The sequence below is a fragment of the Phalangium opilio genome, unplaced genomic scaffold, assembly GCF_054372755.1.
Source record: "Phalangium opilio isolate 3A_F unplaced genomic scaffold, DU_Popi_V2 ptg000052l_1, whole genome shotgun sequence".
Taxonomy (NCBI): Eukaryota; Metazoa; Arthropoda; class Arachnida; order Opiliones; family Phalangiidae; genus Phalangium; species Phalangium opilio.
The window spans coordinates 155588-181075 of NW_028324171.1; the positions used below are offsets into that span (position 1 = coordinate 155588).

At 40.2% G+C, this 25488-nt stretch overlaps 4 protein-coding genes across 4 annotated transcripts; 3 read left to right on the forward strand and 1 right to left on the reverse strand.

Annotated features, from left to right (window-relative positions):
- The first annotated feature begins 2430 nt into the window (after positions 1-2430).
- Positions 2431-6423, forward strand: LOC149673350 (uncharacterized). Its single transcript, XM_089840058.1, has 3 exons — positions 2431-3517; positions 3628-3717; positions 3782-6423. The coding sequence occupies exons 1-3, from the start codon at positions 2431-2433 to the stop codon at positions 6421-6423; spliced, it is 3819 nt and encodes a 1272-aa protein (XP_089696184.1).
- A 1070-nt stretch (positions 6424-7493) lies between these two features.
- LOC149673351 (uncharacterized protein F54H12.2-like) lies at positions 7494-8798 on the forward strand. Its single transcript, XM_089840060.1, has one exon. The coding sequence runs from the start codon at positions 7494-7496 to the stop codon at positions 8796-8798; it is 1305 nt and encodes a 434-aa protein (XP_089696186.1).
- A 2865-nt stretch (positions 8799-11663) lies between these two features.
- Positions 11664-12497, reverse strand: LOC149673352 (uncharacterized). The gene is made up of 2 exons (XM_089840090.1): positions 12434-12497; positions 11664-12296 (listed from the first exon to the last, which is right to left on the reverse strand). Exons 1-2 carry the CDS (start codon positions 12485-12487, stop codon positions 11979-11981), a joined length of 372 nt encoding a protein of 123 aa, XP_089696216.1. The 5' UTR covers positions 12488-12497; the 3' UTR covers positions 11664-11978.
- Positions 12498-22979: 10482 nt separating this feature from the next.
- On the forward strand, positions 22980-24136 carry LOC149673353 (uncharacterized). Its single transcript, XM_089840047.1, has 2 exons — positions 22980-23968; positions 24021-24136. Exons 1-2 carry the CDS (start codon positions 23260-23262, stop codon positions 24068-24070), a joined length of 759 nt encoding a protein of 252 aa, XP_089696173.1. The 5' UTR covers positions 22980-23259; the 3' UTR covers positions 24071-24136.
- Positions 24137-25488: the final 1352 nt, after the last annotated feature.

Consider the following 25488-nt stretch of genomic DNA (forward strand, 5'->3'; position numbering starts at 1 on the left):
GGTAAAGACCTGAATTCCAGCGTGTTTAAAATAGAAAATATATTGAGGAAACGTCGCAGATCCGACGGAACGTTCGAGAAGCTAGTTCGTTGGAAAGGATACTCCCCGTCTTTTGATAGCTGGGTTCAGGAAATAGATATAGTATGAGCTTTTACATCTTTTTACCTTCAGACTCGTCGATGAGGTATTTCCCCGACAATACGAGGAGTAAATTCAGGACGTACCTACCCGAACCCGTAAAATTACAGGGATTTTACGAAGAAGGCTTAGCAGAAATCAGTTACCCGCACACTTGGGATAATTTGAGTAGAACATGTCCTCTTATACTCATGAGTAATGGTAAAGTGGTATATTCTACAATTATAGAGTTACCCGCTGGGTATTACGGGAATATCCAAGACCTTATCGAGCAACTTAACTACGTCGAGGATGGTGTGTCAAACGAAACTGCACGTGAACCTTCCACCCATGTCAAGTATTCCTTTAGCTACATAAAACGTATACGACGTGTACAAATTTCCCTCAAGGATGAATATTTGTTAACTATACCGGGAGAGCTAGCTGTTATTCTTGGATTCTCCAAAGATTCCACAGAATCCACGACTTTTACCAAGTCCGCGATGGCCACGTACCCCGTCGACCTTGACGCTGGACTTCATTCACTCTTTGTTTATACCGATGTGGTCGAAAGTAGACCCGTGGGAGATGTACACATACTGTAGAAAATAGACTAAAAAAACTATTAATGGGAAAAATTAGACTATAGGCCTAAAGTGTCTGAGTATAGCTTAAAAAACCAACGTTAAAAAATATGCGATAAGATAAGAGATTGTAACCGAACTGTAATTTAAGATTCGAAGTTTTTGATAAGCTAGTCTTGATTTTGTCTTGATTTTAACTTGAACTTATTTATAACGATTGACTTCGGTCAGTAAATAAACTTGATTTTTACTTAAAATTCAGTATCGTTATTTTCTCAAATTATTACATGGTGCCGAAACCCGGGAACTTATAAGGCTAGTTATAAAGTAACGGACTAGAATAAGGATTTAGAAATTCGAGAACCTTCCGGACGTACTGAATTTAAATGGCGGAATCAACGGCGAGACAATTCGAGCGAAATAAGAAGAAACGGACAGTCCAAAGGCAACGGTTGTCGAAGTTAATTAACAAGATAGAGAAAATCATTGACGACGAACAGGAAACCTCGACGGAGATCTTAGACGGCCTTTTGGAACAAATTGCCGCTAAAGACAAGGTACTAAAAGATTTGAATGCCTTTATCGAAAACGAACTCGATGACGAAGAACTAGAATCGGACATACTGGCATCTGAAGTATATGAAACAGACGTTATCAAGACTAAGGCGAAGATTAAATGGAACCTTCAACCGGAAGATCGCAGTAGACGAAGACTAAGTAGCACGGCAAGTAGTGACACAGTTTTGGGTAATGAAGATGTAAGACGACCCGTCGCGAGGACAAGACTCCCTAAGCTGGAACTTGGAAAGTTTTATGTAGAAGTAAGCCAGTGGATGCAGTTCTGGCCGCAGTTCGAAGTTGCAATCCATAAAGACGAATCACTGGGAAGCATTGACAAGTTCGTGTACCTGAAATCTTATCTTGGAGGAACGGCTCTTAACTCTATAACAGGATTAACCTTGAGCGAAGAAAATTATTTTTTGGCAATCAAGAACCTCAAGGAGCGATTTGGAATGAAGGATGTTATCCGAAACACACACACTAACAGACTTCTAGACATGTCCGCGGTAAGAAGATCATCGGACTTAGCTGCGCTTCGAAGGTTGTACGACCATTGCGAGATCGAAGTCAGAAGTCTCATAAATTTGAGTGAAGCCACTGGAAAGTACGCGGGAGTAATTAGCTCTATTATCCTGAAGTTAGTTCCACCGGATATCGCTTTGGAATACTGCAGGCAAAAACCATCATCAGAAGAGGCTGAGGACGTCAATCAATTGTTGGCATTCATACGTCACGAAGTGGAGAGTAGGGAAAGGTCCTTGTCTTACACAAGATCTGTACGAAGACTCCACGAACCAGAAGAAACTCGAAGAAACAATAGACCTCCAGATCACAAGCCATTCAAGACTGGTAATAAGTTTGATTACCCACCGCGATTCAAACCACCATCAGAACATTCTGCAGCTGCTTTACACACTCTCTCAAAAACACCCGAAACCTGCATGTTCTGCGAAGAAGCCACACACCGCTCGGAGAACTGCGAGAAATATCAGACGGTCGAAAAACGGAAAACCATTTTACTCAAGAAAGGCCGTTGCTATGTCTGCGTTTCTGGTAGACATCTGGCAAGGGATTGCAGGGTTAAACTCGCTTGTTCGCACTGCCAAAAAGACATCACATATCTGTCTGTGGCCAAAGGGACGGTAATAATGAAGACACAACAAAAGACATGACGGTACAACTCTCAGCATCATCCTGTACCCGAAGAGCGAATACTATCTTACTCCAAACGGCCGTAGTAAGACTTCAGAACGGAACAAGGGAGAAATTAATACGAGTACTTCTAGACGGAGGCAGCCAACGTACGTTCATCAAACGCAGTACCTCCCATGATCTCAACTTTCCCGTTGTTGGAGAAGAACTTCTTCAAGTCCATGTGTTTGGAAACGAAAGCCCCAAACCCATGCATTGTCGAAGGGTGGAAGTCACGATCAAGAGTCTTTATAATGAAAAAGTTATAAAGCTGGAAGCAGTAGAGTCTGAAGAAATCACTACGGCAAAAATCGAAGTACCTGGAAATGTCATAGGAAAGGAAATTGGACAAAGGAGTCTACGGTTCGCGGATCAAATACCAAATGGCGAAGATTGCAGTGATGAAACTCACATCCTCATTGGTACAGAGTATTATTTGAGCCTTCTAAACGGAAACATTGAACGGCTGAACGAGAACTTGGTATCTATTGAGAGCGAATTTGGTTGGTTGATACACGGTCCTGTATCTATACTGAGTATGCAAGTTTCGTCGGGATTATCTACTACATTAATCACTAATGTCGTAAGTCAAGAAGAAGAACTCAATAAAATTCTTCGGTCGCATTGGGAAATCGAGTCCTTGGGCATAGTGGAAAGTGGAAATCAATCATCCATGGAACATCAAGAAGCTTTACGGAAGTTCGAACAAGGAATTCAATTCGTAAACCAACGATATCAAGTTTCACTACCTTGGAGAGATGAACACCTTGAACTTACCAGCAATTATTCTGGAGCAAAAAGGAGATTCTTGAGTTTAACGAGAAGATTTCGTCGGGATCCTTTGCTATATAGCAATTACCAGTCAATCATCCAAGAATATGAAGATAAAGGTATCATCAAAGAAGTCACAAGCTCAGGAAACGATTCAAGAACACCAAGACTATTCTACCTTCCTCACCAACCGGTGATTAAAAGTGAAAGGACGACCACTAAAGTCCGAATAGTTTTTGATGGCTCAGCTCACGATGTTGGAAATCCTTCCTTAAACGAATGCCTCTTATCCGGTCCAAACTTGAACCCTGACCTGTTAGACGTGCTTGTGAGGTTTCGGAAGTACAAGGTTGCATATATGTCGGACGTTGCACAAGCCTTTTTGCAAATTTCACTTAAACAGGAAGACCGAACCTCAGTAAGATTCTTATGGTCAAGGAACCCATTAATGCCAGAGAAGGATATGGAAATCAAAACCTACTGTTTTACAAGAGTACTTTTTTGGCCTGACATCTAGTCCATTCCTACTGTCTGCCACCGTAAGAAATCATGTGTAGGTCAATATGAAACTACTTGCAAGAAGCTGAACGAAGATTTATACGTGGACGACCTCATATCCGGAGCTCATTGCGATAACGACGCATTCGAAGAATCTAAACAAGCCAAGGCAATCCTAAAGGACGCAAATATGTCGCTTAGAAAATGGCAAAGCAACTCGAGAGACCTTGAAGATCGATGGAAGAAGGAAGGATGGATTGAACCGACAACAGAAGATATTTCCTTTGCTTCACCTTGCGCTTTGAAGGTTTTGGGTCTCTCATGGGATAAGAAAAAGGACGTTTTCTTCTTTAAGGTCGAAGGCCTTTTGGAGTATATATCATCACTTAAAGATACAAAGAGGTGCATACTTAGCGCCTCCGCCAGAATCTTCGATCCACTTGGTCTCGTAATGCCCTTCACGATAACTGTCAAGATCTTGTTCCAAGCCATTTGGGAGAAAGGGTGCTCTTGGGACGAAGAATTGCCATCCGAGTTAACTCGTCGTTGGAAATCATGGTGCAGCGATTTGCCGACCTTAAATGAACTTACAATCCCCAGGAGTTACTTACCATCTAGCGCTTCATTTTTGGAAGTTTCGGTTCAACTTCACTGCTTCACTGACGCAAGTCAAAGGGCTTACGGAGCGTGTTTATATGTGCGAAGTATGTCAAAGGATGGATTGATCACTGTTAGCCTCATTGGATCCAGAAGCCGTGTGGCCCCTATCAAACAACTTACAATTCCGAGACTCGAATTAATGGGCGCCCTTGTTGGTGCTAGATTCACTCATCGTATACGAAATAATTTTAAGGACAAGAACCCAAAAATATACTACTGGAGTGACTCGGATATCACAATTCATTGGATTAAAGGCCAAGCCAGTCGTTGGAAGCCATTCGTAAATAATCGAGTCGTCGAGATTCAACAACTGAGCGAGCCACAATCATGGAATCATTGTCCAGGCCTTGAAAATCCAGCAGACTATCTCAGCAGAGGACAAGCAGCCAATGAACTGACAAGGAACTTCAATTGGTGGAGAGGACCTCCATGGCTCAGCCTGCCTGAAATTTACTGGCCAAAAAACACACCAGTAATTGAAGAAGATGACGTACGCGAAGAATTAAGAGCCAAGCAAACAACAACTGCTCAAAATCTTTGCACAGTTAGAAAATTCGAACCCTCGTTTACACTGGACAACTTCAGTGCCATTTCAAGGGTTCTAAGAGTCACTGCTTGGGTCATAAGATACGTCTCTAATCTGAAGAAAACTCCTGAAACAAGAACTTCCGGAGTCCTAACCGCCGAAGAATTGAAAACCTCAGAACTATATTGGATCAGATTAACCCAACAGCAGAGTTTTCCCGAAGAACTAAATAGCCTAAAACTCAAACAGAGATTAGCAGAAAACTCAACTATTTTGAAGTATAACCCAATTCTCGATGACGATGGAATAATCAGAATTGGGGGACGCCTACAATGTTCTACATTTTCTTATGATGAAAAACATCCCATCATATTACCCGACGGACATAAATTTTCGTTGTTGCAAATCGATTACGCCCACGAAAAAGTATTACATCTGGGAACATCTTCCACCATGGCCAAAATTCGGAAAAGGTTTTGGATCTTAAAAGCAAGACAGCAAGTTAAGAAGAGAATCGGTAGATGTCTCATAAGTAAGAAGCTCAGGGTTAAACCGACTAAAGAAGAGACCGCACCATTACCAGCTGACCGAGTTCGACAAGCGGAACCGTTTGAAGTCACAGGTCTTGACTTTGCAGGACCTATATTTACCAAAGGCGCAAATAAAAGACAAAAATCTTATATAGCGTTATTCACTTGTGGAGTCACGCGAGCGTTGCATCTTGAGATGGTGTCGGACCTGTCGACTAAGTCGTTCCTCCTGGCTTTTCGAAGGTTTATCTCCCGAAGAGGAATGATCAAAGTAGTCTACAGCAACAATGCATTGACATTCAAACGAGCAGATCGAGAATTGCAGTTGCTGTGGAAACGAATTAATAATGATGAAGTGAAGGAGTTCTTCGGACAACAAGGAGTTGTCTGGAAGTACATTGTAGAACGCGCCGCATGGTGGGGCGGGTTCTACGAGCGTTTAGTCAGATCCACGAAATCCTGTCTAAAGAAGATACTCGGCCGATCGTTCTTATCATTCGAGGAATTGACGACAGTTTTAACGGAAGTAGAAGCAGTTCTAAATTCTCGTCCAATAACTTATGTTGGCGAAGAGTACGACGAAGAACCACTAACGCCAAGTCACTTTCTCACTGGTCACCGTGTAACCTCTTTGCCTCCTGATCCCAAGTTGAATAGCAAGGAATTGAAGGATGAATTAAGGCGGCGATGGAAACTTCAACAACGGCTACTTGATCATTTCTGGAAGCGGTGGCGGAAGGAGTATATATTGGAATTGAGATCCGCCCATCAAGTATCCCAAAAGACTTCTTCACTCAACGTCAAACCAGGAGAATTGGCCTTACTAAAGGACGACAACCTTCCTCGACATATGTGGAAGATGGTTCGCATCGAAGAAGTATTCGAAGGTCGAGATGGGAAACTACGTTCGTGCTCCATTCGGCTCCCATCACAAGTCATTCTCAAAAGACCAATTGACCTGATATGTCCTCTGGAGATCAATTAAAGATGGACTCACTAATTCGCCATCGGCGGGGAGATTGTAGAAAATAGACTAAAAAAACTATTAATCGGAAAAATTAGACTATAGGCCTAAAGTGTCTGAGTATAGCTTAAAAAACCAACGTTAAAAAATATGCGATAAGATAAGAGATTGTAACCGAACTGTAATTTAAGATTCGAAGCTTTTGATAAGCTAGTCTTGATTTTGTCTTGATTTTAACTTGAACTTATTTATAACGATTGACTTCGGTCAGTAAATAAACTTGATTTTAACTTAAAATTCAGTATCGTTATTTTCTCAAATTATTACACATACCTCTAGTAAGAATCGTTAGCGTGCAGGGTAATGATGGAGAAACGGTGGACAGGGATTTTCCTAGACCTCACTACCTCCCCCTCGCCTGCAATACCTTCCAGTCAATTGAAGTTAACATAATGAGTGAACTTGGTACCCCCATCGACTTCGCGAGAGGGCGAGTCCACGTTACGCTACATTTTAGGCCTCGTAGGATGTGGTCACCCTTATAAATTAGAAGGTAAAACAGACTCGCGTATCATTTACACTTTAAGTGTTAGATGAAGAAAGTCGCCAAATCAGATATGCCCATCAACCAGTCGGACTACGATTACCACTTTTTAAACCAGATCGGACATGGTAGTGGAGTTGATTACCATAAGCACTTTCATTCTCAGATTGGTAACTCGCTGGCAGTGTACAGGGGACTTCCGGTGCAACACGCCTACGGTTTAGGTAATTCTATCTTTTGAGCCTTCCGTCGAGCTATGCCATTACTCAAAAGGGGTGCCTCATACCTCGGAAAAAAGTTTTTGAGCACGGGTGCAAAGGTCGCATCAGATGTGGCTAAAGGGATAAACGTAAAAACATCGGTCAAGTCTCACGGTAAAGCCGCGGCTAAAGACGTCGCCTTAAGCGCGGCTGAAGAGGTAAGAAAAATGACTGGAAATGGGATTAAAAGGAAACGCAAGTCTAGATCACTCGTCAGTTCAGTTTCGAAAAGAAAGAGGAACGCAACGTCCTTTAAACGGCCTGATATTTTTTCATAAAATATAATAATGACGCGAATCCATCCCGATTCGCATGGGTCGGTCAGCACCGAAGTTGAACTTTTCGACGTACCCCTTACCAATACCAGCATTCTGAGTGGAGAATGGGTCGAATACAGTCCCATCTCTAACATTAACGAAAATTCGACAATCACGTTTACCGTGGCTGGCAGTTCCGACGCGTATTTGGACTTGTCCAAGACTTTACTACATATTCAAGTTAGGATTGTCGACCCGTCAGATGGAAAAACAATCCCAGCAGCTGCGGACAAAGTTGGACCTGTAAATAACTTCCTGCATAGTCTTTTCAGTGAAGTACACCTTTCGGCTCAAGAGAGATCCGTTACACCATCACCGCAAAACTACCCTTACAAGGCCATGTTTCAAACAGCGGTGACGTTCGGAGGACCTGCCAAAACCAGTTTTCTTACCAGTTTCATGTTTTACAAAGACACTGCTGGTAAATTTGACGTGTTGGACGATAACGAAGGGTTTAAAACAAGAGCGGCTTTCGCTAGAAAAGGGACAATAGATATGGTAGGAACTGTACACTTGGATCTTTGTCAACAACCCCGATACTTCCCAAATTTAACGGATCTCAAATTCAGGTTTGTTAAAAGTCCAAACGAATTTTGCGTGCAGGCAGCCGGTGCAGTTAAATGGAAAGTGGTTTACGAGGTAGCACCCTTGTATGTCCGTGAAGTAAAATTACCATCTGAAGTGTTAATTACCCACGCTAAATGTCTGGAACTGGCAACTATGAAATACCCGATTATTCGTACGGAATGCAACTCTTTCTCAATTAACAGTGGTACAAAAATATGCGTTAGAGATAATTTATTCATGGGTCAACTACCCAAAAGAGTTCTTTTCGCTCTTGTAGATCAAAATGCGTATTTGGGTGATTACGGAAAGTGTCCTTTCAATTTTCAACCTTTTGATTTAAATCATATTGCGTTGTACATCGACGGAGGGAGTGTTCCGCATAAACCCCTTACCCCAAACTTTTCAGGTGGTCAGTATATGAGATCTTATACCAATCTCTTTACCCAAACCTCTCAATGGTTATTGGACAAGGGGAACTTTATTTCACGAGAGGAATTCCCCAATGGGAATTGCATATTCGCTTTTGATTTAAGCCCCGACCTTAATAGTTCGACCTCTCAATTTCAGTTGATAAAGAATGGTAATCTACGTTTGGAATTAAAATTCGCCAAAGACTTGCCGCAGACTAACACAGTTTTATATTACTCTGAGTTTCAGAATTTGGTTGAGATTGATAAGAATAGAACTGTCATATACGATTACAACTAGAAGATTATGGACGCTATACAAATAACTAGAATTATGGAAAGGGATAAATTCACCAAGGATCTTTTTCGCGGTGTTTTCGCCGCGGATATGTTACCTAAAACTGTGAAATCTTTCCCTTCCCTATATATCGTGAATACGGGAATGTCGGATACCAACGGAGAACAGACTGTTATCTACTTTTCTAGTAACAAAAATACAGAGTTCTTTGATAGTTTTGGGAACCCACCGGACATGTTTCAATTCAACGATTTCGTAGAAAGAAATAGTGTTACCGTAACTTTTAATTCAAAACAATTTCAAGGAAATACCAGTTGGACATGTGGCGGGTACTGTATTTATTTTTCACTGTATAGATGTAGAGGTATTAAAATGTATGATATTTGCTTAAAATTTGTTAAAGATAAGAATTTCAATGATAAAATGATATCGGAATTTATGTACAAGATATTTTCAATAAAGTTTTTTAAATTTAAATGTGTAAGTTTTTCTTGTTCAAATCGCGCGCGAATTTATTCCTACATACGTGCGCGGGAAAATTTACCTACACACGCGCATGCGCGGCCGGTCCTCGCGCTGGGGGTCTGCCCTCCTCCTAGAATGAATTATGTTGCCTAAGTTGTATGAAGTAAGTGAAAGAGAGAATTGGTATTTAAAAAAAATTTATTGAGAATGAGAAACCTTAAACTTGAGGCTTAAAACTCATTTGCAGGAGAGGGTAAAAACAAAACTTAAAACTATACATTTTTTCTACTTGAACATAAAATTATTTAAACTTAAAACTATACATTATTGAAACTAAAAAACTACACATTAAATTATTTAAATTAAAAAGAAACTAAACATTAAATTATATAAACCTAAGAACTAACCATTAAATTATATAAACCTGAAAACTATACATTAACTAACAATTATTAAACATCCTTAATTTTAAAATGACCGTGTGCGTACGTCGATATTCCATCGATGATGAGCTCTTATCGTCGTAAGGGTTCAACGCTAATTTCCTCTGTGTAACGGAATAGAGTTGATGTTTTACGCTTACGATTCGCTTCATCTCCTCGACGGTAAGCTCCCGCTCTAAGTGAAATTTCTTGTATTGGGCATGTCGGATCTTCTTTCGGACTACACGACGGCAGACACCCTTCGCCGTCTTCTTTCACCCTTTGCCGACAGGATACTGTACATCTTCGGCCGCAGGCCCCAGAACTCCTGGATTGGAATGCCCTTGAGTTCATCTTTGAACTTCCCAAGCACCTTCTTGTTTTCATCACTGAAGAGTGGATGATACTTGGGGTAGCCGGAAAAGTCATACATCTCCTTGTTTTCGGCAAAGTCGCGGGGAAGGTCGTCCGTGAAAATTTTATAGGTGAGGCTGTCTGTAATTACACGTAAAAAAATATGGGGTTAGTTTTAAAATCAAGTAAGGGATTTATTTTTAAATCTATAAAAAAGAATAAAATACCTGTATCCGTGAAAAGAAGTTTGACATCGCCGCCATATCTAGCCTGCATGGTGTTGTAATGAAAGTCATACATTACTAACTTTGACAAGTCCAATATTGCAAAGCCAGTGTAGATGGGACGGTCCAACTTGAGAGATTTCTTCAACCGATGGATTCCAACCAGCTCATTCCTGAAGATAGTGAATCTCTGGAATGTAGGGGAACTGGACTTCTTGATGGCCCGCTCCGGGGTCTGTACAAGGTCGAAGCTGATTCGGTTGCGAAGGTACTCCATCGTCTTGCCGAAAACGCTGTTAAAAGATAATAATTAATTTACATGTACAATAATAATTTGAGGGTTAGGCGAGTTCAAACCTGTTATTAGCCAGCTTGAAGAAATCCTTTTCAAAGTCGTTGGTCGCCTGCTTCCTCTTTTCTGTATTAAATTCAATAAAAGGTTTTAACCATGCGCCCTGCTCGAATGTGAGGATCCTATGGATTTTTCCTAATTTCATCCCCTTAGCTAGGTAAAACTTGAGGTTTCGGTAGTGAAGAACATATTTCTCCCTTTTGTAAAGCGAGGCTAATAACTTTGGAAGACTATCCTTAACTTTAATTTTGAGCTTATGCAATTGTTCCACCGAAAACGGGGAAAGCTCGTCCACGCTAATAACACGTGATTCGGGGGCTAGGGGTAGGCAGTTATGTTCCTAGTGCAAACTTTCCGGGTACTCAAGATCTACCTCTAAAATAAACCCCAGGGAATCATCGTCTGGGTGATTCAAAATAATTTCACGGGTGAAATCCTGACAGGGTTGAATCCATCGAAAACCACTCATCGGTAGGTGGTGACACATTACAGTGCCGTAAAGGTTATTACAATCTAGGTATTTAATGTAAGAGCTACGTTTTGCTGGGTCGAATGTTTCGGGAAGGTCCTTATTATTAGCTATTGCCAACCTATGTGTAATTAAATTAACACCCCCTCTTATTACCTTCTCAATAAAGAGATGCATATCAGGGTCTAATGAAAGTTCCAATCTCACTCGGGTCAAGCAAAGCCGGGGCCTGTATATGCGTGCGCACAATTTAACTTGTAATATTCTAAACACATGGTCCTGAAATTCTCGAAAACATCCGCTAGGAGCAAAACGTCGGTCGTAACATATAAGTCATGATACTCGCCCAGATTAGCGATTTGGAATTTCTCCCAAACTGTTTGAGCCTGGGAATAATCCGCATCACTAATCTCCTCGTCCGTCAGGGTATTGAAAAAGCCATCTTTGGGTGGTAGCTCAGTCTCGTTGAATTTCGTCTCGCAGTAAAAGTAGTCGTATGGGTAGACCTGTTTCCTCAGTAGATGTGGTACTTCCTCGACGCTGAACACAGAGTTTAAACATTTAAACTTGTCAGCTCCTCCTCTGGCCAGATTTGCCACGAGTGTCTCCAGCGATGCAGGCATGAACCTAATTGAGTCTAAAAACCTAAGATTACCAAGAGAAAATGAAATATAAGTTTCCGAATTTGTCGGAATGCACTTAATCTCATGATCTTTAACCAGCCCTATTTTATCCATTATAAGATGGGCATCGTAACGAGAGAGATTATGCATAAAAACCGGAACGAAATACCTGGTCCTCAGCTTCAGGTTACACGAATTATGAGCGGCTCCCCTGTAGGCCCCGGTAGTATGATCGTGGTCACATACTTTACAGTCATTTATGGTAAAGGCTTCATTACATACGTAGCAGTCTCGAGCCGCGACAAACTGCGCCTTTTCCAAGTCCGATAAATTCATGGGGGGTGTTAACTTTAATTTTACGCTGAATAATTGCATCTTCACGTAAAAGGTTTTCTAAAAACCTTTCCGTGGAATCTACCCCACGATAAGTAACCGGTTTGGACACCGAACCATCGTGACCAACAATCACATAGCTGAACCCACAGGAGATGTGCTGCGAAGTTTTCGTGGTAGAAGAGAGGTCACTGTCGGGGTCACATCGGTGAACTTTGCGGAGAATCGACTCGAAGTCGGCGTAGATGACGTATTTAACCTGTGAGAATACGCAAAGCATGTTATCAATGATAATGTACTCTATAATGATAACCGAACTATCTCTCCCTCTCTCATGTATCTAATCTTAGCGTTATCCGCTTTTCCCTCTGATAAATAATAATAGATTTAGCTTACCTTCTGTTGCCAGGCAACGTCTTTGAATTCCAGAATGGGTTCCTTCACCGGCATCTCGATTTTGTGGGGTCCGTGTAGACTGCACTCCTTGATGTGGTCCTTGTAGACTGCACTCCTTGATGTGGTCCTTGTAGTTTGTCTCCGAGTTCGTACCGGAGAAACGATGCAGGCAATAGCGACAGTAATAGTTCCTGTAATCGTGAGCGGTAAACGCTCTTGCAAGAAGTCGGGACATGCTGCGAATTAAACAAAAGTGCTTCTTCTCGCCCTGGGTTAATAGTATCAGGTCAACTTGTCGCGGTTGCTCAACTCTATAGGAACTCACGTAAAGAGGGAAAACCTCATTCTCATAGCCGAATATATTAAGCGAAAGGTTATTTATACGCTCAAATTTTTCTAATTTTGCGGCATTTACTTCCACGGGGAATGTAATGCCGGCCATCTCTAATTCTTCGCTATACTCTAGATACTTTGTTACGCGACGGGGGGTTAATATTTTTAGGGTGTAAATGGGCCAAAATTGACCATAGGAAACATTTATTGTCTGTGTTTTGCACATTGATAAGTGCTTTTTTTGCAAAAATTGGATTCTATCTAATACCCACCCACTACCACTCTCCTCATACTCTTCCATTAATCGTTTCAGTGTCAAAATTCCTAAGTCCATATGTCCAGGGATAACGTCAGGCGTTAAAACTGTTAAGTTTCGGGTCCTGTGATAGATCAAACATTCCACCTCCTCGTCAGTATTAGCTAACTCCCTGGTGTAGCGAGCCCTGACAGTTAAATACCACTTAATACCCCGATCCCTCGACAATTTATCACGTAAATAATTTTCTTTCGCTACCCTAAGTCTACCTATGTACTGATCTACGTCAGTCTCGGCCGCAAAAGGTGTGAAACGTGCACATAAAATAACATTACCTAGAACCTCCAACTCCTCTAGCTGGTCGTGAAAGGGGGCTTCTGGCGAGGCGACGATAGGTTCAGGCTCCTCCGGTGGTTGCCCTCCACCCTCCTGTTGATCCATGAAGTCATGGATGTCCCGCTCCTCTTGACTCGAAAGTCCCGGAAAGTCCACCTCCTCCTCCCCGTCCATGAAAAGGTTAAGGTCACGGGCCTCCTGGCTCGAAAGCTCCGGAAAGTCTCCCTCCTGACTAGTCCCATCTGCTGCGCACTCTTCAACACCTCGGAAGTGCTCGCGCATGTGCATATCGGACTCGTTTTGGCCGTCGAACCACTTGTCGCAAATATAACACGCGATCCGAGGTGAAGGGGGAGTGCCGTCCAGCGTGACGACTTCGATGTCATCCTCTTCCCGCTCCATGAACTCGTGCAGCGCACGATTCAAATCGTCAGGTAGTTCATCTAGAATTTGGGATGAAAGGTCCGACGACAGGGTGTCGCCGGAAGGGGAACCAAAAACGTGGGGAGAGGTGGGGGGAACGGAATCGGGAGAGGAGTGGGTGGCGACTTCGGAAAGTGAACCAAAAACAGAGGGAGGAGTTGGGAGAATAGGGTTAGGAGTGGAATGGCTAAGTTTCGGCTGCTTGGCCACGGGAGGAGTGGGGGGAGTTAAACGATTACCCCTACTCATGATAAGCTCGCGCATAGCTCGGGCTTCCTGGGCATTTAACTCTTCTATGCTTAAAGGAGCCTCAGAGAAATAAAGAGATGGAGAGGGAGGGGACAAACTACTTTCTCTACTCTTGATGAGGTCGCGCATTGCTTGAACCTCCACGCTATCTAACTCCACCGAGCTTATAGAATGTCCCGAGAAATTAAGGGATAACCTGCTAGGGTGTTCGGTAAAGTGTGGGACCGGGATGATAGAGACAGGGGTTGGCGGAACTGAAATGTTCGTGAGGGAAGGAGAAATGGAAATTGGAATGTTTGTGAGGGGAGGAGAGCCGGAAGTTGGAACGCCCTTAAGGGTGGGAGAATCGGGGCTAGGGGTGGAATCAGAGTCCGAACTAGAGCTAGATAGTTTGAACACCGCACGCTTTCTACCTTTTGAGTTGAAGTGGTTGCCGGCCACATGGGCAGCTAAAGTGGCGCGTCTCGTGAAACTCTTTGGGCATTGCAGACACTTAAACAAAATCCCCTCATGCTTTTCCCTTATATGCCTCGTAAGGTCCCATGATCTAAGATATTCGCGCTCGCATGCACTGCACTTTCTAAAAATTAACTCTCTTTAAAGGCGTTAAAAAATATATATCTTAATCTCGGGACAGAATTAACTATGTCTTTTAAAGACAATAAAAAAAATCTATCTTAATCTCAAAGATAATTACAAGTATTTTCGGTGCTAGACCGTAAAAGTTTCACTTACCTTCTGCAAAGAATGGCTAATAGAAACTTGGGAACAGTCAGGAAGTTGTCCAGAACGGGAAATGAATAGCTGATGTACACGCTGGAGCTTTTATACTCTTGGCGTGATAAGATGTTCAACTATCGTGGATCAGGGAATTTCACACTTGTATCACGTGACAATCAGCGTCATGCTTCGAGATGGTATTTTAAACTTCAATCTAGTTGAATTTTCGCAAGTCTCCTATCGTGAACATAGATTATTTCCCCAAATATTGCCGACTGTAACTGTTTACTTGACCTACCATGTAACGCTATTTTGCTACTACCGGCGGACTACTACGCCTAGCGTTGACATTATCTACTACAACTACTATTAAACTTATAAATGGATTAAAATAGGTTAAAATAGGTTATAATAAGGACAGGTTTTTGCCATACCAAGTGTCATGTTTATTATGAAACATAATTATCAACCTACTATTACTTATATGAAGTATTACTTAGACAATACACAAGAACAAGTCATTTACTTAAGATTAAACTAAACTACTATTCAATTAAATGGTTACTACTACTAAAATATACTACTATTATAAAATTACATTACCCCAAAATAATAACATGCTGCATGCGCTACTCAACCAATGCCAGATTAAATATTACTACTAAAATTATATGCTACTAATATTAACACTACTATATACACGGCTACTACTACTACGCGTTAAGTCAATTGTACTCATCACTAGTTGTTCGTTGGTCTCGAGACTTGAAGAAAACGAGGAATGTAGATTTGGAGAAAAGTGGCCATAGAGTTGAAGAGTTGAGATTTCACGATACTCGAGTGGATGCGATGTGAGCTACTACGGACTACTACGATGGTGAAAGGCAACGGCTGGTCATGATCAACTTCTGGTGTGAGGAGAGCTGGTCTCAAGTCAGGATTCTAAGTATAGCTTTGCGGCCAGCGCTGAGGCTAAGTCTTTTCGTCCATCCTTTGGTCCAGGAGAAGTTTTTAAGTGGCGATGTTGCTGCTTCGGCTCACGAGCTCAGAATGATCTTCCTTTTTTGGTTTAAGTTCCAAAACCCCTTCTATATTCAGCCTTGCTTGAGTTTTTGGCTTTCCATGACCACCACCATTGGTCCCAAGTGAGTTCACCAATTATGGCGCATGGCGCCAGGTTATATTTGAGGTTTTCCGTGGTAACGCGCTAAAAAACGTTTCCCATGAAAAACGCACTACTATCAGCTTATACTATCTTATATGCATTGGTCGGTAAATTCTGGCAAAGGAACGAGTTCAAAAGAAAAGCATGTACTTAAATAAAAATACATGGAATACATTTTTTTCTTATCGTTATTGATGACCCTAGGTATGGCTTTTGTATTATAAAGAGGAAAAGGAGCGGTGACAATTTACGGGAGTCCTAATGGCGACGCTAAGGTTTAGAACCTCGCCGGTATACAATATTCACACTTTTTCCTATGCTCTATCTCTTACGATCTAGGGATTTCTACCACCTTTCAAATCTATACGTAGGCATGGGCAAAAGCAATTATATACAGATGGAAAGAACTATTTCTTGGAATTTAGAAATATTTCGTTACACTCCCCACTCCTCGGAGCCGAACGACCCTGAGAGGCAAATAAACTGATCGCTAACTAGGAAATACAAACACTAAAACAAAGCAACCTAATATACAAATATATACATAAAATTAATCACAATGGCTTCGGGTAAACTATGCTACGACGATGATTACTATAACCGGGAGTGGACCTTTCACAGAAAGTAAGTCGTGCGAAATATGCTTTCTTCTCACACAGAGTCCCTAAGACCGTATTTAGTCCTTGCGAGATCGCAAGTTCATGTGGAAACTACTGTCTGCTGGAGGACGGACAATATCGGGTTTCCCTCTAGGTTTGAGGCTTTTAGCCTCTTTAACAAATTGGTCACGCTCATTATAGAGCTTTAGTTCCCTTAAGTTGAATGTTCCCTTCAAGGCATGTTTACTATTTTGCGGGCGAATTAATAATTCTGGGTAGGGGGGTGAGAAAAACACATGAAAAAAGCCAGGGCAGTGAGAAAGTCGGGGTCGGACATTTATGGTTAATGCTTATAGAATTTCGAACTTTATTCAAATTCCATACTACCGTTTTTAGTGGTTTCTCAGATCTTTAGGTATAATTTCTGATTTCAGGAAACTTTTCGACCACTCGCCTTAGTACTGGTCGCTCCGTTGTTGACACGCGCGAAACGCCCCTCATTTCCTATTGTATTGGTTTTTGAAAAGGGCTCGAACCTTCCCTAAGTTCAATTACTATTTTGAAATTTTAAGACGGCCTTCGGCGCCGCGTGTAGTTGGAGCTTTCAGGCGAGGGGTTAACCACTAACATAACTTGGTATACGATATCCATATTACCAAATAGTATATAATGAAAAAATTGGTGTGATCCAAATATAATACATTTTCTTATGGTGTTCCATTTAAATCAAAATTAAAGTGAACATCCCCTTAGTAGCTTTAGGTCCCTTCATGATGCGATTGTCAAAGTGTTGTCATGACACATACCTCTTTACTTTCATCGGCAAAAATAAGAAATCTAGTTCTTTTGTCAACGGGCCCGGCTCTAAGACTCCCCATTCTTATGCCAGTTAAAAGAGGCTATAAAATGGAAAGCATATGGACCCACTTTAACATCCATTTCGGACGACTAGTAACCATGTCGCCTACTTTAAAATGGGCAACTTTATTTTGACTCATTCATGTCTCAACTAATACTCAGTATGTACAAGGCTTCACCACTTATAAAGCCATTCGCATTGAATAGCGTTAGATCCTAGTAAAGAGAAGGTTTACTTCTGGCATTGGGATCGTTTGTAGTAGGAAAGCTTCAATATTTCCCCTATAGCTCCTGCTGCAAAAGGTGGCTCAAAAGGTCTCAACGCCCGTTTACTAGAGCGCCATCGTTTGAAATAGATTCGAACTTTACCTTGGTAGTCTTGGCCCTTAACGGAATATTTCCCTAACTGAAGCAGAATGGGAAACGTAGACAGGATTATTAAGTGTTCAAAAGGTATTCATATCCGACGAAAACAGTTAACCGCACAAAACCTCTAGCTCTAATGCCAAGTTCCAAATCATATATACTACCGGTTTGAAAGCACTGAAATATAGAACTGCGCCTTCTCACTTTTGAGATATGGACATTGTTTCTTTGCTTGATTCCTTTACCTATCTTACGTTTTACTTTTAAAGTTCAATTCACTATAATTTCGAAACGTAATTAACATTGTTAAACGTTTCAGGAGTTTGCTGTGGCCACAAATCTAATTTTATCCGAAAATTATCCAGAGGTGTGCTAATTAGCTGACAACTAATTGAATTATAATTAGCAATTAGGTAAATATTTATGAACTAATTTTTAGCCAATTAGCAATTAGACATAGACATAGAAACTAATTAAATTCAATTAGAAATTAGGCATTTATTTATAAAACTAATTAACTAGAATTACTAATTTCAAATTAATTACGTGTCTAATTAAGGTAAAAAAAAACCATAAGTAAATATAAAAGTTTAAACGTGCCCATGGATTTAGTACTTTGGTAATGCAAAGTTTAATGTTTTAATGCCATTGAGAAACGGGTACGGAAGCCGTGTATTATTCTCGAAAATTGAGACAAGCCTCAAGCCTTCCGTCATGTTAAAATTTTTCTCATTCCTTCATTTTCTTGCCACAGTTCCTATAATGGACTCCTGAGTAGTAAATCCATGGGCATTGCTATTAATTCGAGAAGGAAAAATAGTCGCAATTTCAAAATCATGTTTTGAGGAGCAATAAGGTTTCCTCATCGATATAATAAGGCCCTTCTCATATTCAAATAGATGAATCAAGAGTAAATTCCTCGATTTTTAGTTTTTACTACAAATTGGCGTAAAAAACTAATTGAAAATCTAATTGGCTAATTAGTTAATCCTAAATCTAATTAAATTTTAATTAGTTAATTACCTTTCCGATGCATAATAATTAATTAGAATTACTTCTCAATTAGCACTAAGGTAATTAAAATTCAATTACCATTTTCAATTAGTAAATGATGCTAATTAATTAGAAATTCAATTAGCTAACTAATTAATTAGCATAGCTCTGAAATTATCCCACCGTATCAATGGTTATGCCTGAGTATCACTGGCTTTTAGATAAGTTGAATAAAGAGTCCCAAGGCTTGGTTTTTCAAGAGGTTTTGCGAGTTGCGAGAGACAAGTTGCAAAGTTACCAGGCTGCTTCGAATGTCGACGCATTTTGGATAGCAATTGGTAAGAACACTTTAGTGATAGCCTTATAATGATCTTTGTCTAAAGCCTAGATTAGTAGGTTTCAATTGCAATTGTAAGGGGGACCCATCTACTTGCACCAGACCTTTAAAGAGGCAATGGTATAAAAATCAATCTCACCATAAATATGCCTCAGAGTCAGTTTTGACTAGCTGATGTGTTTTTTATATATTTTGGTGAACAGCCATTCATTAATTTTTAGTTTGTGCTCAGCCCTTGACCCAACATTGAAAATGGATTTCATTCAAAAGAACTACCGTAAAACTATGAGCAAATCCATTAAGGCTATAATTGTAAGCGTATTCAACACATTTTACGAAAGCAGTCAAATTGTAGCTTTACATGCTTTTGTTAATATTTAAGGATTTACGCATTCTATCCTAAACGACCAGATAGATTGGCTCGTGGCTCGGAGCTTCTTAAATATTTTAAAGATGATCTACTGCCACCAAAAAAAGATATTTTAAAATGGTGAAAGGTCAGTATGCAAAGCTGTTTGAATGAAAATAGTCGTGTCTTGAAATCAAGTTTAGCAACTATGGGCCAGCTTTTAAGTTTTATTTAAATTAAGGCAGTCAAGGTGTATTTGGGCACCACGCATAGATGCCGCTTTTCAAAACCTCAAATCTCAAAAATCCCCGCGAGTTTTTAAAACCAGCAAAACTTTGAGATTGAGGAATTAGCTTAGATGATTGAAAATCACGAATTATTAGAATCTTATTGAATTGTTTGCACTTCTAAATAGGAATAAAATAAGAGTCATATTTTAAAAATATAAATAAAATAGCGTCGCATATTAAAAATATAAATAAATTAGCATCTTAATTTAAAAATAGTACTAAAATAGTGTCACATTTCAAAAATATAAATAAAATAGTGTCACATTTCAAAAATATAAATAAAATAGTGCCACATTTTAACAATATAATTAAAATTGTGCAGCAACATTTTAAAAATATAATTAAAATAGTGCCACATTTTAAAAATATAAATAAAATATTGCCACATTTTAAAAATATAAATAAAATATCCCCACATTTTAAAAATATAAATAAAATGGAGTCATATTTTAAAAATAGGAATAAAATGGAGTCATATTTTAAAAATAGGAATAAAATGGAGTCATATTTTAAAAATAGGAATAAAATAGAGTCATATTTTAAAAATAGGAATAAAATAGAGTTATATTTTAAAAATAGGAATAAAATTGTTCACATTTTAGAAATAGGAATATTATTGTTTTAATGTGGCGCTATATTATTACTAGTTTTAAAATGTTTTAAAATAATCTGAATCAGTTTTGTTTGTAAAAAATTAATGTTCTGTTTTAACATTCTTGTTTTTAAAATGAGATAAAACACTTGGGCATTCGGCGAATTAAAAGGTACCGAAAAAATTCTCGGGGGAGCGCGTTCAGGCGTGTATTAATAATGTTGGCGAGGCTTGAATACTGGGCGCGTGGTATACCGGTTAGAGATATTGAGTTTTGCACGGCAGAACCATGGGTCGCAAGTTCGATTCCACACGACAAAATAATTTTTTTTAACGTTTTATTTTAATTAAATATGTTTCGGGACGAAATTCATCTTAAGATAATAAGGAAAAGAGCAGCTTTTAAGAACCTTGATGTGGGTCAAAAACAAGGTTAAATTTCAGGTTAGGTTTATTAATTTTCGAAAATATTTTCTTCTTAATTTACCATAATGGAGCAATACGGGATGGAATATTGCTTCTGTATATGTACAAAGAATTGAAAAATATTAACCTGATTACATAAAACTGAAGACATTCATTATTATGATCAAAATCAATAACATGAAAATCGTTCCTATGACCATGACTTTGAAGAGTTTGTGAAAAAAATAATCTGACACCATCTTCGTGTCGGGCGCCAACTGGGTGTCACTGCTGCAAGACTCTTTTCTATGATGATGGAGATAGAAGCCACTATGTACCGACTGGTGTCCATGTGGGATGGACAACGACCAGAAGATGGTGATCTATAGAAGCCAGTACTTACAGACTGGCGGATGAATGTGGTGTTTAGAAACCAGTAAGTGCAGACTGGTGTCCATGTGGGATGGACAAAAGACAGGAAGGTGGTGGTGTCAGAGAAAATGGAGTAATAGCCAGTGTAAAAGAAGAATACAATTTTCCTAATTTCCGGGAACTATAAATGCTGGCCGGAAATTGAGAAAACATTTCCTCCGATTTGCAAACTGTGAACGCAGTCCCCTGGGGTGTAACTACAGACTGGTCGAAATTAGTGACATAGTCACTCGGAGAGGTAAAAACGTGAGTCTTTCCAGCACTGGTAGCCTATACTAAAAAGTAGGCAGACTAGTATCGCCTTGCCTACTTTTTAGTATAGGGAATTGCACATACTACAGAGCGTGGAATGTTTCACACGCGCATCCTTCATTAATGACTCGACGTTACACGTGGTCAGAAGAAAATCAGTTCTAAAATTACGTCATTGAATACGTGTGTATATCTGGCGATATCATTGGATGTTAACAAGCACGACTAAAGACTGGCTGACTCCGATCGGGTATTATTAGCCCGATAAAAATAGTGTCTCAAAATTTTAATTAATTTTAATGCAGTTCATTAAAACATTAAATTTCACCCACCCTTGATGTCACAAATAGTATTAATATATTTTTTATTAAAACCAAAATTTAAATTTTTCCAAAGGTACAAGAAGTGTAATGCTTTTTCTATACTCTAGTAGATGTGTCTTATCCCTTCTATAATACCCCTGCTTTGGAGAGACGTTTCTCTCCTCTCGGCGTTACTCAGCTATTTTCTGTTACTCACGGAGCAGTGTTGCCAGACGTACGATAATCATAGTACAATGCGATAATTTTAAGAGTTTTTTCGAAGCGTACGATAATTTTGAGGCTGTACTATACAGGGTGTTTCTGAAAAGTCCATCACAAATTAAGGGGCGTGTTTATGGGACCAAACTGAGCGGAAAGTACCAAAGAACATGGGGTGTACAACATTTTGTTACGGAGATATGGCCTTCCAAACATTCGCCCCTAAAACAAGGAAATATCCAAAAATGGGGAGTAACACTTAAGACCGACTACCCAGCTTGTTTAAAATTACTAGACAATTTCAATAGCCTTTAATCGAACAATTGATTTCTACCTTTACTAATCAGAAGCGTATAAATGAGTAGAAGTATGCCTACGGTGGTAATGTAAAATTAATCCCAAGTGACATGATGTTTCAAGATCTTCCCAGCACCAAGTAAAATGGTTCTGATTGAAGGGACTTTTATTAGCACAGCGTAAACAACGTTATTTTCAGGAATTAGTCCAAATGTCCACGGGCGGCATTACAAAAACGAGGCAGTCTTTCGAATGATACTTGGACATGTTGGAAGATCCCTGGCTTGTTCCTGTTATCTCAAACCGTAAAAAGCTACGCAAATCTTCATCATCACGGACAACACTCTTGTACGTTAGGTATGACCTTGAGAAAACCTAAAAGGACATCTCGAATGTATTTGAAAAACCCATCTCCAATTAAGGGGCGTGTTGTTTGTTTCCAACAGAGTAAACTCGCCCAGAGAACAATTACAATGCAGAGCCACGTTTCGGCGTTAATGGCCCACAAAGGTGGTCCCAAACAAAAGAACAAACTTTAATTTGTTTCGTTCAGTAAGTGTTTCATGTGTCATAGATAAAACGCCATGATTAATGCACAAAGAAAATGTTATTGACAAGTTTTCGGACCGCGATGCTGAAATGTGGTGGTGCACCATCGTGCATGAACCACATTCTGTTTATTAAACCTAAGGGTACGTCTTCGAGTAGTTCTGGTAAATCGTCCCGTAAGAACTACAAGTAAGCCACACCGTTTAACCTGGGCTCTAGGAAATATGGCCCAATTAAATTGTCACCCACAATACTACACCACACGTTTAAGCTGAATTGTACTTTGTGAATTCTAACGCAAGTTGCGTGTGGTTTTTTCTTAATCAGCAAACCAATTGGCGGCTGCTTGTTTTTGGATCGTCCTCGAAAATAGTGAGAACTTCGCCTATTCTTAAAAAACAGAGCACTAAAACAGAGCACTATGTTTTTTAAGAAAGGAATAAAAGAGGTTTCACGTACATGTGTTTGTTTTATTAAACTCATAATTCAACGAAGTCTGTTACAATGCCTTTCTTCACAAATGCCGAATATGCGGATATGCACCTAATGTATGGACTAGCCGAGGGGAATGCCGCTGCAGCTGTACGCTTGTATCAGGAAAGATTTCCGCAGAGGCGACTACCAAATCGACTGACGTTCGAGGCTGTGGACAGACGTTTGAGGCAAGATGGACGAATCCAACCGGCTGGACCTCAACCTAGAGCGAGAGCCATCCCAGAGGCCGTAGAAGACGAAGTTCTCACCATTTTCGAGGACGAGCCTGAATCAAGTACCCGCCAAGTTGGTCGCCGATTAGGCGTAAACCACACGCTCGTGTGGAAAATCCTCAGAAGCCACCGGTTTCATCCTTTCCATGTTCAAAAAGTTCAAGGTTTGAATCCAGCGGACTACCCACGACGCACGGCGTTTTGTCAGTGGTTTCTGGCTAAAGTAAACGATATCGATTTCCCACGGGATTTGTTGGTTACTGACGAAGCTAACTTTTCACGGGATGGTATTATTAACTTACATAATAAACATCAATGGTCCCAGCTAAACCCCCACGCAACTTGCGTTAGAAGTCACCAAGTACAATTCAGTTTAAACGTGTGGTGTGGTATTGTGGGTGACAATTTAATTGGGCCATATTTCCTAGAGCCCAGGTTGAACGGTGTGGCTTACTTGCAGTTCTTACGGGACGATTTACCGGAACTACTCGAAGACGTACCCTTAGGTTTGGTAAACAGAATGTGGTTCATGCACGATGGTGCACCACCACATTTCAGCATCGCGGTCCGAAATTATCTTAACGCGACCTTCCCTTTGCGGTGGTTAGGTCGAGGTGGACCTGTGGAGTGGCCTGCTCGATCACCCGATCTGAACCCTTGTGATTTCTTTCTTTGGGGCCACCTGAAAGACTTAGTTTATCAGACTGAAGTGCCCGATGTTGAAGAGCTACGTCGACGAATAATTCACGGCTGTCAAACAATTCGCGAAACTCCAGGCATTTTTCAACGTGTAAGGGAATCATTTGTAAGACGTGCTAATGTGTGCCTTAACGCGGGTGGTGAACACTTTGAACAATTTTTGTAACTAGTTGCAATTAAATGTTAAAACTTGTCAATAAATTCATTTTCTTCGTGCATTAATCATGGCGTTTTATCTATGACACATGAAACACTTACTGAACGAAACAAATTAAAGTTTGTTCTTGTTTTTGGGACCACCTTTGTGGGCCATTAACGCCGAAACGTGGCTCTGCATTGTAATTGTTCTCTGGGCGAGTTTACTCTGTTGGAAACAAACAACACGCCCCTTAATTGGAGATGGGTTTTTCAAATACATTCGAGATGTCCTTTTAGGTTTTCTCAAGGTCATACCTAACGTACAAGAGTGTTGTCCGTGATGATGAAGATTTGCGTAGCTTTTTACGGTTTGAGATAACAGGAACAAGCCAGGGATCTTCCAACATGTCCAAGTATCATTCGAAAGACTGCCTCGTTTTTGTAATGCCGCCCGTGGACATTTGGACTAATTCCTGAAAATAACGTTGTTTACGCTGTGCTAATAAAAGTCCCTTCAATCAGAACCATTTTACTTGGTGCTGGGAAGATCTTGAAACATCATGTCACTTGGGATTAATTTTACATTACCACCGTAGGCATACTTCTACTCATTTATACGCTTCTGATTAGTAAAGGTAGAAATCAATTGTTCGATTAAAGGCTATTGAAATTGTCTAGTAATTTTAAACAAGCTGGTTAGTCGGTCTTAAGTGTTACTCCTCATTTTTGGATATTTCCTTGTTTTAGGGGCGAATGTTTGGAAGGCCATATCTCCGTAACAAAATGTTGTACACCCCATGTTCTTTGGTACTTTCCGCTCAGTTTGGTCCCATAAACACGCCCCTTAATTTGTGATGGACTTTTCAGAAACACCCTGTATAGTACGCTAAATTCGATAATTCGGCTAAGGCGTACGATAATTGTACGATAATTTCGAATTCACTTAAGACCAATGGCAGGATGTGAGAAACGCTTGGAGACGTTATTACCCTATCTCCTTATGACCCTTGTACTGATTTTAATATAAATTCAAGGTGAATCAGAACACTCGCATAGGTTTTACCGCTATTTTGGAGGCGCTCAGTGCGTACGATAATTTTTGTTGAAAATCGATAATTTTTTGGCTTTGGTAAGATAATTTGGTAATTTTTATCTGGCAACGCTGTCACGGAGTCTCCGTGCCGGAGCT

Excerpts from the sequence above, each read along its gene's own strand:
- LOC149673350 (XM_089840058.1), top strand. The coding sequence starts at position 2,431 with ATGACGGTACAACTCTCAGCATCATCCTGTACCCGAAGAGCGAATACT. Across the intron at positions 3,518-3,627 it reads AAACGAATGCCTCTTATCCG|GAAGACCGAACCTCAGTAAG; the intron begins GTCCAAACTTGA and ends TCACTTAAACAG. Across the intron at positions 3,718-3,781 it reads AAACCTACTGTTTTACAAGA|GTCAATATGAAACTACTTGC; the intron begins GTACTTTTTTGG and ends AATCATGTGTAG.
- LOC149673352 (XM_089840090.1), bottom strand. The coding sequence starts at position 12,487 with ATGCCGGTGAAGGAACCCATTCTGGAATTCAAAGACGTTGCCTGGCAA. Across the intron at positions 12,297-12,433 it reads ACGTTGCCTGGCAACAGAAG|GTTAAATACGTCATCTACGC; the intron begins GTAAGCTAAATC and ends GTATTCTCACAG.
- LOC149673351 (XM_089840060.1), top strand. The coding sequence starts at position 7,494 with ATGACGCGAATCCATCCCGATTCGCATGGGTCGGTCAGCACCGAAGTT.
- LOC149673353 (XM_089840047.1), top strand. The coding sequence starts at position 23,260 with ATGCCTTTCTTCACAAATGCCGAATATGCGGATATGCACCTAATGTAT. Across the intron at positions 23,969-24,020 it reads ACTCGAAGACGTACCCTTAG|CATCGCGGTCCGAAATTATC; the intron begins GTTTGGTAAACA and ends ACCACATTTCAG.